Source organism: Micropterus dolomieu, linkage group LG03 (assembly GCF_021292245.1).
Source record: "Micropterus dolomieu isolate WLL.071019.BEF.003 ecotype Adirondacks linkage group LG03, ASM2129224v1, whole genome shotgun sequence".
NCBI lineage: Eukaryota > Metazoa > Chordata > Actinopteri > Centrarchiformes > Centrarchidae > Micropterus > Micropterus dolomieu.
The window spans coordinates 18,929,169-18,945,871 of NC_060152.1; the positions used below are offsets into that span (position 1 = coordinate 18,929,169).

At 43.6% G+C, this 16,703-nt stretch overlaps 1 protein-coding gene across 4 annotated transcripts in view; it reads left to right on the forward strand.

Annotated features, from left to right (window-relative positions):
* kirrel3l (kirre like nephrin family adhesion molecule 3, like) overlaps positions 1-16,703 on the forward strand; it is a 92,500-nt gene that overhangs the window by 58,360 nt on the left and 17,437 nt on the right. For 3 of the 4 annotated variants that reach the window (XM_046045801.1, XM_046045803.1, XM_046045802.1), the window contains exon 1: positions 1,804-2,392. The exons of the other annotated variant lie outside the window; for it this stretch is intronic. In XM_046045801.1, the coding sequence (XP_045901757.1) occupies positions 2,353-2,392 (40 nt within the window). In that variant the 5' untranslated portion in view covers positions 1,804-2,352. Of the gene's footprint in view, positions 1-1,803; positions 2,393-16,703 lie in introns of those variants that run through there. 4 annotated transcript variants of the gene reach the window in all.

Genomic DNA, 16,703 nt, shown 5'->3' on the forward strand with positions numbered 1-16,703 from the left:
CACGCATTCAGACACACTCATTTACCCATGTGCTCGCTCACACTAACCTGGGTTGGCTTCCCAGCTGTGCAAGCTGTTTCTTCCATCAACATGTGTTTACTGGCAGGGGACCCTTATGTTTGCATTACAGGGAGGCAATAAATAGGAAGGCCAGCCCCGGGGTTTTAAAACTACTGTTTGGGGGGATCCCTCATGAGGAGCGAGCCCTAATCATTGTGTGGTTCAGCCTTTAATTAAATGCAGTGCAAAATGTCAAAAAGAAAGACTTGTTTTTGTGGATGATGTTTTCTGGAATCCAAACACGCAGAAGTCCTCAGTGTCAGAATTTACACACTTTGATGAATTTTTCACAGTCTTTTGGAGCACTAACCACCTGGTTGAGTTAACAGGGTGCATGCGTGCATGTCTTTGCGTCTATGTGTGTGAAGGGGGCATATGTTAACATTGAATTCAGTCATTTCTTTGTACAATACACATACAAGTGATGGACTGATTAACCAGATGACTGCAAGGCCTATTATTTTGTTAATCAATAGATCCTTGAATAACTAATGAACAACATCAAAGAACAAGCCTATAAACAGCCACAGGCAGCTGAGAGACTGCCCTGTTTTCCTCTTATAAAAACCTTAGCTTTTGTTGAAATATGATAATGAAATCTGTTCTCTTCTGTTCATTTTAGCGCCCACTGTATGACAATGAACAATAGGCTCATTTTAGATCAAACTGCACCTGAAAAAGTATGTTTTGAGTCAACTTCAAAGAAAATATATTCAATATAATAATAGGCCTTTGAACACTGCATACACTACTTCAATTTGTGAGAGCATACATAGTAATACATAGGTTAAATAATATTAGTTGTTTGGGTAAAACTGACTAAACAAAAGACAGTAATTTCACCAACAAATGTATTAATATTGACAGTTTTACTGGTTTGATCCAGTATTTGTTAATGATGATTGATAATGATGATAATGATCAATTATTTATTCTTTCACAAGTGTTCAGGTTTTAGAGTCAAGAGATCATTTCAGCATTTGGCAAAACATCTGCAGCTGTTTCTGCTCTAATGCAACTACTTTCACATAATTCAGCTTAATAAATATCCAGTTCTGTTGGGTAATGGAGGTAAGGGATTGAACTGGATACTCTTTTTCAATGTTAAAATTTCCATTTTTATCAGAAATTGACCCAGGATTGACAAAAGCGAAAGGGTTGTTCTGTAACCTTTCTCAGAAGACGGAAAGGTTTCTGATGAGCCTGTCGATAAAAACCTCAGAATTTATTTTAGTGACTGATGTGTAAAACATGACTTTAACTCATGTTAAGTCTCAACATGCTTAAATCACAAAGCTGCAATTATAAGTAATTAAGGGACATAAATGTGGGTTAAGGATTAAACATTCTCAAAATTGAGGTTTATATAGAGCTTGTTACCATGAACGCTGTTACAATACTGTAATATTACATTTAAAAGTGCATCACTATATTACAACAATATCTAAATTGTCCTACAAAACATCGACCACATTGCCTGTCCATCACTATATTCTGTGAAATTCAAGTCTCCATGTGGGCTACTCCACCCTGATAGGGCAGTCATTTAACTCAGTAAGTGTTTTAAATACCCTCCCCTTGTTGCCCGCTCAGCCAATAGCGGGCCCCTATGGGCGGGGGCCGGTGGGCCCCCCCTGGCATGCATCTGAGGCAGAGAGCTCCTGCTCAGCTACTCCCGGATTTGGTGTATCCCCCCCTCACCAGATGACTGTCAGTGCGCATTTCCTATTGGCAGGAGGGAGTGCGAAGTAAACAGAGGAGATCGACAGGGGAAGAGTGTGAGTGAGAGAGAAGGAGTGAGTGTGTTACAGTGGGAACAGAGTGAGAGACTCCAGCGGCTGAGGCGAGAGGCAACTTCACCTGGGGTTTATCACTGCGCACTGTCGAGGAGGAGAGATCGCGTTCCAGCGCAGCATGCTCAAGCAGGTTAAAAAAGTGGACAGTGGACGAACCTACTGATTGAAACATCCGATTCACAAATGGACTGTTAGAGAGCACAGTGAGAGGTAAAAAAAAAAAAAGCTGTGCCAGCGTGACAGGGAAAAGAAGCTGATGCAGCGGGGAAAGTTACCAACTGTGGAGATGAATTGTTGACTGAGAGTTTGCAAACTGTTTGGACCATTCAGAACCATTCCTTTAAACTGGATGCTATCGCAGACGATCCCAGTAAGCTTGTCCGTGCGGTGATATTCCGGTGCCGCGGTGGACCATAACCACCTCAGTCGCATAGACGGAGCGAATCAATCCTTCCACGCAACACAATCAGCGACCAGAATCTACTAAACACTTAAAATGACGGCGTTATACCTCATCTTTTGCCTTATGGTCACAGGTAAGCCATGATTTTGTTTCTCATCATTTAGCATGCAGGTGTTTATTGATGGAGAGGACGGACCGCGCTCCATACTGGCGCGCTGCGTCAAGCCATCCAGCGCGTTGTTACAGAGGGGCAACTGTTATGCTGCAGTGCTACAGTCCACTGCTGTTAATTGCCGGCAAATGTTTAATCAGTTTTGAAAGACTGATTACACAGGGAGGTTTCACTATCTGCAAGCTGACAGCACCGGTGAACGGTGGCACTGTATAGCCTAACTCGGGGTAGCTGTGATTGTTCTTGTTCTGGTTCAGATTTTGGATGTGTGCGAGAGAGATCTCTCTGTTCTAGTGGATAAGCATGGGGTTATGGATGCAGTGCGCACGAGCGTGAAGTTTAACTTGTACCCTTTTTTAAATACCAGTAGGCCTATATGTTGCTCCGGACTGCAAGGTGTGTGCGAACACATGCGATCAGTCACAATAAATTCTCTCGTGTTTTAAAATGAGGAAGAAATGCTTGGATATTTAAGTAGGTGAGGGTAATAGCTAGAGCTAAAGCGCTGTTCTATGACACAGCGCCGTGCAGAGCTCCATATCCCCTTTCCCCGAAGTTTGTCAGTGGCCCCCAGATTGATTTCCATTAAAACAAGAGGTTTAGCCTCATAAAACGGGGAAATTATGTTTCTTATTTTGTCTGAAGTTTTTCCCTGTGAGTCGTAATCCAGTACAATCGTGGTCACTGTGAACGGTGCGTAAACAGATAGAAGGGCGCATGGTCTATTATGGGGGTAGCACTGTCTCGCTGTATGCGTTTGTGATGGAGCAAGGCAGAGAGAGAGGGGGAGAGGTGGAGAGAGTGAGTAAGAAAGGGATGGAGAGAGTGAGAGACAGAGAGGGGGAGGATTTGTTTTTCGGGAGACAGGCAGAGACATAACGCACCTGTCTGCCCACCGCACCACCACCCCTGCAGCTTTTTGTTTGCAGAATTGAGTTGCCTACTGTAGTTTGTGTATGATCCTTATGGCAAAAAATCCCATACCTTGCTATAACTCATACCACCCATTATCAGCATAAAGTTCTATGGAAAAATTACACAAATTAATAGTTTCTTTTTTTTTTTTTTTTACTTAATTTGATGTATGTCTGGCTTAAAAATGTAGTTTTTCGAACTGTATTTATTCTCTATACCTAACCATGTCTGTGTTATTATTAAAGTGATCCTGTTATAGAATTAGCATAGAGTGAGACAGAGAACAGAATATCTGTTTTTTTCAGCATAAATGTAATTAGTAAGAACAAGAAGGCTCTCTGGGCAGCTGGTAAAATGTACTCTGATAATTTAGTGCTGTAAATGTCTTGATGCCAAAAAAAGAAGCTTACAGAAATTAACACTGAGCAACTGTTGACTTATCAGCATTATTCAGAGTCATTGATAAACTAGTGCATTGTATTAACTCTTTATACTCATTAAATAAGTGAATATATGTAAATGTAAGCAAATGTTCAACAGATCTTCTCTGGGAGGAACAAAAGGAATAATGAAATCAAAAATCTTTTAGGCTTTCTTGTTCCTCTGCCTCAACCAGAGAGGGTTCGTTTCCTTCCAGACTGAATCACATGCAGTTTCCCCAGCTTTCAAGATCGCAAATGGCAAAGCGTGCTTAATAGCCATTTGTTGTGAGTACATCTTTACCTTCAGCCCTGGTTCCGCATGCTTTTGTCATTATTCAAAGCTCTGGGGAGGGATATGACACCAGCAGACCTCTGCTCCCTGACAGACTAGCAACAGCTGGATGAGAAAGGGCGGTAGCCAGACAGTGGCAAATTTCCCCTGATCTCAACCCCAACACACACACACACACACACACACACAAACACACACACACACACACAAATAATGAAAATGGAAACAGCTGTCCTAATTAGAACCTAAGAGACCCTAGACCTCATTTATTGTGGCAGTCTCACACAGTATAAAAATTTGGCCAAAGCATGTGGCTTCACTTTGAAATTTATGTATGGCATACAGCATACATTTGTATGTATGTAGTCTTGTACATCACCGATAATTTACTTTCCCGGAAAGTCCCCTGGGTTCCCAGAGGAATTGGATTCCACACTGCATCAGTATTCTGAGTAATCTTCAGTGAGCTCTTCTTTGGAACCTTTTGCTTTGGGTCGCTTGCATCTCATCGGCCCAAGTTCAAAGGCTGTGAGCTGAGATTACAAGTTTCTCTCCCTTCCTCTTAAGTCGTGTCGCCTGTCATGTCTCACTATAGTGTAACGCCAAGGAAATGTTCCACCTTGCTTCTTCTCACAACTCTTTTGCCTGGTTGCAGAATGTGTGACTATGGGACACAAGGTATATCTGCTTAATGGGCCAGAGGCGGCTGGCAGACTTTCACCAAAGGTTGAAAGCTGGTTCACACACACACTTCCTCCAAGCACACACAAACACAGAGAACTGATATTTAGCTGAGGGAGTGATAAGCTCTGACCGAGCCTCTCCCCATCCCATCTTCCTTCCCTTTCCCATTACCAGAGATTTGTCTTTTCCTCATGCAGTGCAGATATGTTTGTGGACGCAGTGGCAGTATGGCCCAAGAGGTTTGCTTTAGGGAACTGTGCATATTTCATGAACTGCTGTTCTGCTGCTCTTTGAATTCTTGTTGAGGGAGTCAGGATGGGGAGAGGGGATGGAGGACGGAGGACGGAGGGGACTCTTGTTGCAGGGATATGACTCGGATGTGTCACCAGTATCTTAATGATTAAGCTGACAAGCAGCAGGAAACACTGAGGAAGACCGCTGAGCATCGTTAACCTTTTCTCCGTCTTGTTACTCTTGTCTCTCTCTCTGTTACACAAATACACAAACACAAACACACACGAACTCACACAAACATACTCGTGCTCTCGAATTGTGTCCTTTGAGTTTTCCATTTCTCTCCCTCTATCAATTCCAGTCCTTGTGTGTCTCTGTGATACAAAGAGATTGAGGATAAAGTAGGTAAGTGGGAGAAAGTTTGGTGGCAAGAACCCCAGCCAACCGATGAGGAGTGTTAGATACGAGGTGCACAATAGTGCAGACACAGCAGAATCTCAGCACAGCCGGGACTTGAACAGAAGTGTCTTGCATTATTTAGGAGACATAGTCATGGCAAAGATATAGATGAATTTTGGCCTACTTTGATTTCCTGTCTAAGTGAACTCTGGGTAATGGGTTTGCTGCTGGGGTGTTATATTGATATTGAACATTATATCTGAAGTTACAACGTTCAGTTGTGGCCACAATTCAAATATAAAGATCTACACATGTGTTGTAGCTATAGTTTATATCTTAATCTAAATCCAAGCTATGTATTCATTTTAGTAATCCTAAGCATTTTAACAAAACTCTGTTTTTCACTCTCACGATCATTTGGTCATGCAGACACACAAACAGACGGTAATGAATGATCAAGATCTGATACAATGGCGTGCTGTTTTTTCTCATTCTGAAGACGTGTCATGCACACATTGTCTTTCTGCCCTTCTTCATAAACAGAAATCCTCCCCTTCACTCACACGCACTTGCTACGTGTACGGAAGGAGAAACTGGAAGGAGAAAGGAAACAATGGGGCTTCATAATGTTGCCGGTCTCTAATCAGCTTTGCCATGCGGGTAAACACAGATAAAGAACTTGGCAGTGTGTCCTGAGGCTTTGTTATCAGCTGTTAAGAACTTAACTGGATGTGTATGCTGGTATGGCTCAACACAGGAAGCCAAAGTGGCCAGGTAGCAAACTACGGATGGCACTTGGCCTCTTCCACTATTATTTTTACCTCTGCACACCCATCCTCTTTTTGTCTTTGCTTTCTCCTTGTGTCTGTCTTTGCACATCCTCACCTTGTCTTCCTCTGGGGCAATCGGGGGATCTGGGGAGGAAATGACAAGGAATAGGACAATGGAGGGGTCGAGCTTCCTGCCACTGTCTGGAGTCTTCTTCCACAGTTACAGCTCTTCAGGCTGTATCATCAGTATACAGACTGGTGGGGACAGCAGCACAAACTTGTTTACTCTTTTACTCTTCATTACAAACACAGTTATGAAAAGAATAGAGAAAACCAAAACATTAACACCCCCTCGCGTCCCCCCTCCCCCCCTGCGTCCCCATCGGGAACAGTCACGTTTATCCAGTAGCAGCTATTTTAGGAAATACTTGGATTGCATTTATCTCCCCCCTAAACTGCAAGTGTCACTTCCTTCTAGAGAGATGTATCACCATTTCAAAAGACCCTAAGCCCAGAAACCAACATACAACAGAAGAATCGCAGACATACTAGACCACACATTCATTTTTATTTTCCAATCAATTCCTGCCCTGCAAGACAAGAATTTCATATCTCCTGCCCGAGACACAGAAACCAACAGCAAATTGAAATTTATCTTTTGCATTGCAGCAATATCTGTTCTTGTGTTATCTTCCTCAGCCGTGTTCCTTAACCTTGTATTAAAGATAGCTCAGTTGGAGAAGGATTCTGGCGACTGAGAAGGGGCTCTGGAAAAAGAAAAGTTCAGTTAGTACTACAGACAGCATTTATTTAACACTAGATGATGATTTATTTAACTTCTCTTTTTGATTGTCATTGACACTTACTAAATAAAATATATGAAATATTTAGCTGTGTGTACCAGGGCTTATAATGGCATGTTGTGCACATCATCAACACACACACATACACACACAAACAGAGGTCAAGGGCACACAAAGGATGATAACCTGAGATGAGTGTTTGGTATCTTCAGGGCTGTGTGCTCTTTCTGGAGCGATTAGTCAAAGTCCAACTGTCTAATTAATGATGCTCCATCTCTCAGGATATGTCATCTCCTTAACCAACTAGGGGTAAAAACACATTCAAGAAAACAAGAGACTGCCTGCCTGCTGCTCACTTTATTAGTGGTGGAAACAGTTCATACCCTTGTGGGACTAAATACTCCAACTACTCGTTTCTTGAAGTCCAGTCCTCCCCTTCTTATTATTCTTCCTTTCATCTCTCCTTCCTGTCAGTTCAAACTGCCTGGAACACCAGGGCTAATATTGTGTTAGTGACTCAACCATTAACCAAAATAGTAGGTTGGCTGTGGCTCAGTCTCTTCTTCCTCAGCACAATGAAAGACTGCTCTGTGTTGTTGTAGGAGGCTGCGTGAAGGGTTGGAGAAAGGGTAGCACTGTCTTTAATTTCCATTTTTCCATTTTGTACAGGGCTGAGAAACCTCACCCTGGGAGGTCTGCGAGAGAAGACAGCCAATTTGCTATCAACTGAGGGGTGTCAGTCAAAGCTTATCGATTGGGCTTTTAACTACAGCTCTCTCAATGCCAAAACATGTTAATGTTATTGAGCTGTGTGAGACGTGAGGAACAGTGAAGTGTGTGAGTTGTAGGAGGTGGGTGGCGGTTGAACCAGTGGGAGGGTAAGGTGTGTCTCTCCCTTGCTGTCTGTTTGGCCAAAGAAAGCCGATGCAGAAACGGCAATGGGCTCAGCATGAGAATAAGGGGGAGGGAGAGAGGGTGAAAGAAAGAAAGAAAAGGAAGGCAGAGGGGTCAAAGGGATTTACTGCCAGAAGCCTAGCATTTCAGGTAATGGATATGCTTGTATTAGTGTAAACCAAACCTGCTGTTTTTCTTCCATCATGGCAGAGGTGAAAAACAACAAAGGTGTAACTGACTGCAAGTCTGAGGGGGATTAATAGAAAGTTGATGTTTCAATACCTCAGGCTAAACATTAGATCTCAGGTGTATATTTGGACAGGCAGAAAGTGGTTGTGTGCGTGCATGCATGTATGTGTCAGTGTGTGAGTGTGAAGTTGTGGATAGGGGGTGTATGAGGGTGAGGTAAGGAAGGTGTATAGTGGGAGGCTTTTCTGCTTCTGCCACATTCCTGTAAAGCTGTAGCAAGGAGGGCAAGAACACATGGCTAAGTGCTTCCCAAGCTGGCTGAGGTGAACCTAATACCCCTCCTGGAAGAAGCAGCCCAACCATTGTTCCAGCACATTGCACCCGTCTGACTGAGGCATCCTAGTGCTGTGCAGATCCCAGGGGGCTGGAAAGAGAACGAGGCAGAGGAGGAGAGGGACTGATTGTTCCCTACTCAGACTATCCACAGATGGGGCTACGGCACAGGATGCTGGCTGTTTGCTTTAGAAAGTCCCAGGCGTTTACTTTGCAGTCGGGGTGTATAGAATGCTCTGGGGGATGGAGGAGAAGAGAGTGCCAGTGGGGACAACAGCAGGAGAAGGGAAAGAGAGAGTAAAGCAGAGTGAGAGAAAGAGAAAGAAAGGGATAGAAAAAGGACCTTGCCTAATATGATGTCACTGTGAATATAGTGTCAGTGCCAAGAAGGGAAGACAGATGATACAGCCATACAATGATAGGGTAGTTGGGCAAGAGAGTGCTCAAGTCTTCCCCTGTTTCCAAACAGAGACATATAGAGCTGGAGATAATGGAGAAGGGAGGGAGCCTAAAGAGAGAAAGTGAGGAAGGGGAAAAGGAAGGGATGAGACGCAGGGAACCCAGGCTGCATCCATCATGTGGTTTGGTGCAGAAGCCATTTGTACCTATTGTTCTCCATAATTTGTTTTCTCAGAGCCTGCAATGGGAGGGGTGAAGGGGAGAGACAAAGCTACGGCAGCCATTTATTTTCTGCGCTAATTACATAAGTGAGACAGCATAATTAGATGTATAGCTAAACAGACAATAGGCTGAGAGAGAGATGCACAGAGGGAGATAGACAGAGAGGTGTAGATGAATTTAAATAGATAAGAGTCATAGCCCTCTCCATTTCACATTCAAGAGTGCGAGGGAACATGTTAAAAGAAGTAAAGGGGATGGAGAGGGATAAAGGGAAAGGAAAACGGAGAGTAGAGGAGATGGGGTGATGGAGGGGATAAAAGATAAGAGGGAAAGAGAGAAAAGCCCTCTTCAGAGACTGCACTTTGAGGTTCAGCCTGATGCTGTTGGACTAGCCACCTCATTTAATACACCTGCTCAGCGGGAGGGGAAAGAGAGATAGAAGAAGGTGTCGTAAAGAAAAAGAGAGAAGGGCAAAAGAGAAGAGAGGAAAGAGGAGACTGATCTCATCTCTGCTTCTTCAGATCAAAGACAGAGTGGCTACAGAAAGCTGTTTGTTGTGGCTTGTTTGGGAGGGTCTCTGTGTGAGGTCATGATTTGATCTGGCCTGCTATTTTGTTCAGGCGGAATTCAATTTCAACACAGCCGCATGCCAGACCCTCGAAGGCATCCCAGGCTACAGGGCTTGGGACAGTCTTCTTGAGAGGACTGGTGACTTTCGTAAGCAGTGAAGCTGCAGTAAAGCTGACAAAGTAATGTAGGTTGTCTGGTAAAAGAGAAAGAGAAGTTGAACGTTTGGCACAGTTTAAAAAAATAATATTTTACATGTTTTCATCTAAATGAAAAGGACCATGTTCTTAGCTAGTAGATGTTGCTGAATGTTCTGTGCGTGCTAATGCAGATGTGTTTCTGCTGAGATTCACATGTAGGTGGTGCGTGGGTGTGTTGAGCTTGTCACCAGTCTTTCAGGACTGTGATACAGGAAAAGATAAATAGCCCTTTAATGAAGCCACTCAATCAAAGACCAGTTAAAACAGCTGACCAAAGATTGAGGGGTAGTCAGGCCTGATTGGAGGCCTATTGAAGCTGGTTGAGGGAAGCTCTTGAGCCGTCACACTGTAGATTAGCCATTCACTGCACTATAGACCTTGACCTAACTACCCTTCTTTCTCTTAACAGTCTTCTGACACACTATAGTAGCTCAAGTCAACTCCCTGATTGTGCTGGGGAGTTTTTTAAAAGCCAATTTAAACTTGGTCCTTTGTTTAACTCCCCAGGAACTCAAGCTGGGACATATTGTATTGGTTGTATGTGTGAGAGGGTTCTTTTATTGGGTTTAAGTTTTGTGTGAGCTGTCTCTAAGCATGTGATGTTTTGTTAAAAGAGAACTGGGTGTATCTCAGAACTGGCACAGACTAGTTTTTTGGGTGAAAGAGAGGGTGCATGAGAGAAATCAATGGCCCGATTCAACCTATTACAGCCATGACTGTTGCTGTAATGGTGTGGAAATGGACAGTAGTCATGTGGATCCCTTTTATACCTCCAGGCTTGGATCACAACTGAAGCTCCGATTCATTTCCTCCCAGCTTTGATTTTTTTTAAAAAAGTACTCTGAGGATTTCAAAGACTTTCATATGATGGTAACGAGGGAAGAGATCGTTCCGTTTTGTGAAACGGATGAGACCTCCATTCTGCCAGCTTTGCCAAAGGACAAACATAACGCAGGGCTGCAATTTTCCTCAACAAATAATGACTCCTCTAGTCCTCTCTCCTTCCAGCATTTGCCTCTTTGATCCCAGGTAATGTGTTAACAAGCAACGGGGTTCATGGAATACCCATAGCATTAGTATGTGTATTGGCATACAGGTGTGAGAGTGTGTGTGTGTGTTTGTGTGGCTGTTATCACACCAATTAATGAATTGCTTTAAATGCCTGCTGAGGTGACGATGGCCTGTCTCTAGCAGGGCATTTATCTACCCGTTCCTTCTGTGTCAGCTTAAACCCATGATGGCCAGGGCCCTCACTCACACAAACACATTAATGAGACCAGTCTAATTATCTTGTGGATCCTTACAGGGGACCCCAGAAACCACAGCACCATTGTGAGTGGGCATAATCAGGTGACCGCTCAAAGACAGAGGACCCACTGCACCAGTGAGAAAGTTCACACATATAGGGAGACCTGCTTGGGCTCACACTCAAATTAGTGCTTCGGTTAATTGGGATAGGAATACAAAAAAAAAGATAAAAGAATTGGCCGTATTTTCACATATGTCATCACTGAGGTTCAGCTCTTCGCTCCTTCCCGTTTAGCTCCCTCACACCCTCCGGGAGTGTCCCCCCCGAGGGTGATGCAGAAAAATGATTTTGCTCTCCTTCATCCATTGCCCTCACTCCAGATAATTCAATCTGTTCAATATCAAATAATCTCCCCCAATTTTTCAGCCCATTTTAACCATATCGCTCAAACAGCTACCTCTGGGGGATGAGTCTCGTTCTACCCTGTTAAAAAAAGAGGGTGAGAAAGAAAAGGAGAGATAGCCCAGGAAAGAGTGATGGCAAATAGCTCTCGGAGGAGTGCTTTAAAAGCCTCTGCTTGCCATTCTCATGGGCCATATGTGAAACGGCGGGCAAATAGATTGAAAGAGAGAAGAATAGTGAGGATAGAGAGATACAGAGGAAGATAAAGGAAGACAGAGACAATCTACAAGAAAGGAGGAGAAAGTAGGTGATGTGAGTTGTTGTACTTAAGGTCCGGGGCTCTAACTTGTGTCCCACAGCACTTAACATGCCCCTAGCCATCTCTCCTGGCAGTTAATTAGAATCCAATAAGGTTGCCGCCTGTTGGTCATTGTTCCTCCAGTGTGTTTACCCTTTCCAGAGGCTCCATTCGCTGCTTAATCTGCCGAGAAGCTGAATGTCAATAGGTCAGGGCAAGACTCCAGAGCCCCGAGAGAGAGAGAGAGGCAGAGCAAAGGGGGAAGGAGAGAGGATCGGAGGGATGAAGGAAAGGGGTCATTTCTCTCTCTCTCCTCTCAAAATTTTTCTCTGCTGTTCTATTCTCGTTGTTGTTTTTACCCCCCCTCCCTCCCTCTTGCGTCTCCTCTTCTCTTCTTTTCTTCTCACTTCTAATCCGTCCTCTTGATTGTTCTAAGCTGCTTTCAGCCAGCCCCTGGGAGGGTGGGGGGTTCTGGAGTCTGTTTTAATTAAGATTTAAAAGACGACTCCCTCAAGAAGGGAGATTTAAGAGCAGGATGGACTGAGCAAAGTAAATGAATGAAGGTAGGACAGATTGTAGAGAGGGCTCAAAAAATATCACAAATCAGTAAAAGGAGAAACTTAAAAAGCTATTATTTTTACACACGCAGATGCACATGTCACACACACCCACACATTGACACAAGCACAGCCAGACTGAGGCATTCGAGTAGCTAAGCCAAATGGGATTTTTTTTCCATTTGTAATCAAGCAGCACAATCTATATAGATTGATCTCAACTTCCTGTGATTCATACCATATCCTGCGAGGGTGATATGGGATCAGTGGTAGCCAGCAGGCAAGCTAAGGGAGTTATCTCCACACGCTGTCTAATGATCGATCATCTCACCAGATGGACGTAAGAGCGTGTAATGCTCCACTTGTTTATCAGAGCCCAAAACCTGAGGCATCTCAGTAGATGTGACCTGCAAAGAAAGTCTTGTTTTGCAGATAGAGATAGACAGATAGAATGTATGAGAGAGAAAAGGGCTCAAGAGATGTCTTTCAACATTTTAAGGTTTCCTTTTGTTGTCTTTGTAGTATGAGTAGACATGTGGATGGTAGCTGAACTCATTTCCCTGTGTAATGTGGTCCTATTTGGGTGGCAATATCACCACAGTGGAAGCTCTAGACATTCCTGTTAGACACTTAATTAACAGTCTTATCGTACCAGGAAAAAAGGAGATTTCTCTGTAGAAGTCTGGCCATCAAGGGTACAGGCACTGTTACCGCCCAGCATAGATTTACTTCTACTGTGTAAACAATGTGTTGCAGACAAAGTATGTGTCCATTTGTGTGTGTCACTGCAGCCCAAGAAAAGGCGCGTGCTAAGTGTTTGGTAAAACAGTCACATAGCACACATCTGCCCCTACTGCAACCCGTGCATTCGTCATCCAGAGTAAAACCCCAAAGAAAAAACACCCCAAAACAGACTGCACAATGAAGTGTTTAAGTTCATCAAGCCTCAGACTTTGCTGCAGCCGGTAAGGTGTTATAGGCCAGGCAAGGGTCAAGAGCCCAACCCACAGCGTTCTTTGCCATGATACATCCCAACACACAGCCACCATATGCCCAGGGTTTCACAGTCAAAGAGCCAACCCACCCAGCATGACAAAGACCTATTCACACCCAGTTGACTCTGAGGAAATCTGCAATGCCATGGTATGATTAGGACAGAATGCACCACTAGTCCAGCCAGTGGCTGTCAGAGAAAAACAACAGACTAGAAAATACGGTGAAGTAAAAGGAGTGTTAGGGAAAAGGTAAAGTATACAAGAACTTCACAAAGCACTTTGAGCGGATAAACGTAAGCATGATCTTGCCCTCAGCTTGCTGCAGCTCCATCGCTTGCCTCCATCAAAGCCCCTTGAGATTCTCCAAGCACACTCTGCCTCCGTCACTCACAGCTCTGTTATTAAGGCCAGCAGTAAACGCCAGGAAAGATATGCAGGGATGAAAGATCCTTCTCTCATGTTCTCGCTTTGAGGATGTGTTTCCGGGTGTCGAGGGGAGGCGGGGAAAATGCAGCTTTATAGAGTAATGCTGCATTTTAATAGAAACAATAAACCCATCCGCTTATAAAATAACATTTTGTGCCCCATATCCTGTTGTGTAGCAGCTCTGGGGACTTTTGGCAGACTTGAAAAAGCCCCCACCTTCACTAAGATAAAGGTATAGAAGAAGCCCATGCCAAAGAATAAAGTGTACGGCGCTCCTGGGGGAGGGATATATCACACATATATTCTTTCACTGTAGCGATTAATATCCGGGAAAAAAAGGTCAAACTTGACTTGAAACGGTCAGTATATCACAGTTACATTCAGAGCCTGCATTTCATACATCAATCCCTGCTGTGATGTCTCATCAGCCTGGTCACACAGGAGAGACCCACACTGCACATTATCAAAGATTGATGGGGTGTCCTAGTTAAAGACAGGGGGGAGGAGAGACGACTGGTTAGAGAAGGGAACTTTGGGTTACTCCGCCATTTCGGAGGTGCTGACCGTGGCTCTTTTTGCCTTTTGCAGCTCAATGCAAACTTCATCACTGTAGTTGGCAAGTGTTATGCCAGGCTTCACTAGTGCGTAACCTATAGACCTGACCCCAAGACATATGGGGGAACTAGCAAATGTAGTATTTTGAGGTCAGGGCTCTCACACAAGACTCAGGAAGCTCAAGATAAAGCTGAGCCTTCCATCTCCTCCCATCCACTCTCTTCCTCATCCTCCCCTGTAACGGTAGACAAAACAAACTGACAGAACAAACAGGCAGATTATCCTAAATCCTTTTTTCTCTAACACACAACCTAACCATCTCTTATATCCACTGTTCACCATCATCCTACCCGTTTCTTGTTCAGAATGCTTGCTTAATAATTAATTGATTAATTAGTTCGCTCATTAATCATTTATTCATTAATCATGGCCTGATTTTTCTAGAGGAAGCGGTGCAATCTGAAAAAACCTGACTTCACATTTCACTCTAATTATGCTCCTTTACTAATCAACGCTTAAGAAATGGAGTTTCAGGAAATTAGTTTTCCCCTTCCCTTCTTTTTCTCAACACAAAGCAGGATGTATTGAGGTCGGCAGGTAACATTTTTTCTCTCCCTTTCTTGTGTTCTGGAAGCTCTTAGTCATCAGTAATTGTGAAGGAATAATTCAAGTTACAGGCAATCTGAAGAACAGAATAAAACTTTCCTCCACCTCTAGATGAAAAGGGAACAGAATGTCTGGTCACAGACTAACCACAGACATTGATTAATAAATGGCAATTCTAAGGCAGTTTGTAAGAACAGAGAGGCGGCAGCATTGTGAAGCACATTCATTGTTTTCACTGGATCCATGGCTCTCCTGGGAGAGGAGGTAATTTGTTTAATCGCCAGGAGTTATGTTCTCTGGACAGAGAGATAGGAAGATAGGATAGTTCAGAAATAACTTCTGTAATGTGAAGTGAGCATGAGAAGGAGAGTGAAGAGAAACATTTTAAACAGGTTTAATTAGAAGTGTTTTTGTGCCTTTGTGTTCCTGTTGGACGCAGAGTTCACAACACAGCTCAGCTGCTTACTCTGAAGGGGCTCTTGTCAGCTGCTGACAAAAAAGAATTATGCATCAAATTAAAGAGAGCTCCAGTGAAATGGAGGCTTGCCGGGCATTAACCTCTAAGCTTTAAAAAGCACACATATTAAGCAACACTAATGAGACTCTCATTGAGCTAGCTCTGTTTTATATTCAAACACACACAAAAGCACAGCTTTGACTTCAATGTGCAGTTTCTGCTTCTGAATCATCATCATCTCACCAGCAGCAAACACTGCAGAAGTGAACAATAGTGTAGATGGCCCTTTTACTCTAATGAGATGCATACATTTACAACATTACCACCCTCATTAAAAAATAATAATAATAAAGGGGGGGGGGGAGTATTAATTATGAAACGCACTACTTCCTATCGTGAAGAGCCAAGGGGGTCTCCACTGGGCTCAATTAGGAAGAGTAGGCCGCAAATCCCTAGACGAAATTAATTGACACCCCAGGGCATTAGGCCCAGAGTCCCAGTACAGAATCTATGTAGAGAATTCTTTTGTTTTCATTTCCAGTGCCTTTTAGAAAAAGCAAGAGATGGAGGCAATTTTAACATGATCCCTTCATTGTTTTATGGATTTTTAATCTATTATTTATACATATTTGTTATGTGTACTTGTCATGTCTGTGGCAGGGAATGAAAATATTTACTTTTTTTTTTAAAGTCCTGCCCCATCTTTGAGAAGGCTTTCTTTCACATGTTGCGTACCATAGCTGTTTTATCCACCATGTCAGCTGTTATGCACACACTAAACCAGGGCAAGAAGTTAATGATTTAAAAGCACAGTAAATTATACTGAAAGCCCTTCCGTCCAAACACTGGTGAAAGAGGGGGAGGTAGGGGAGCCCAGTGAGGGAAATTGGGATACGGAGAAAGAAAGAAAAAGCGAGAGAGAAAAGCAGGGGGGACAGAAAAGGGCTGGAACAGTGACATAGATCCAGCCAGCAGCTGTCTTGTAGTGAAAACACCAGGGGGTAAGCAGGAATGACACGAAATGACAAGACTAGCTCAATCAACATGTTGTCAACATTGCTGGCTGATGTGTGCAGACAATTTCATACCGCCACCACTGACACTGACTCCCTCCCCTTTTCTCTCTTTTTTAAAATGGCTTTTTATTTCCTGTCCTCCTGACAGCCAGCCAGTCACTTGCTATCTGTCTACATGGAGTCGGCTCCCAGCTCTTTGGCTCTTGGCTTCAGAGTGGTGGAGCTGTTTAAAAGCTGTGCTAGAATTATACTCAGAGAGATGCTTCTGCCCACTACAAACCCTAAAGATATGGGACCGTGACAGTGACTGTACATTTATGTGAGTGTGTGTGCGTGCGTGCGTGTGTGTGTTTGCAGTAAGTGTGAGATGACAGTATAAGAATTAGTG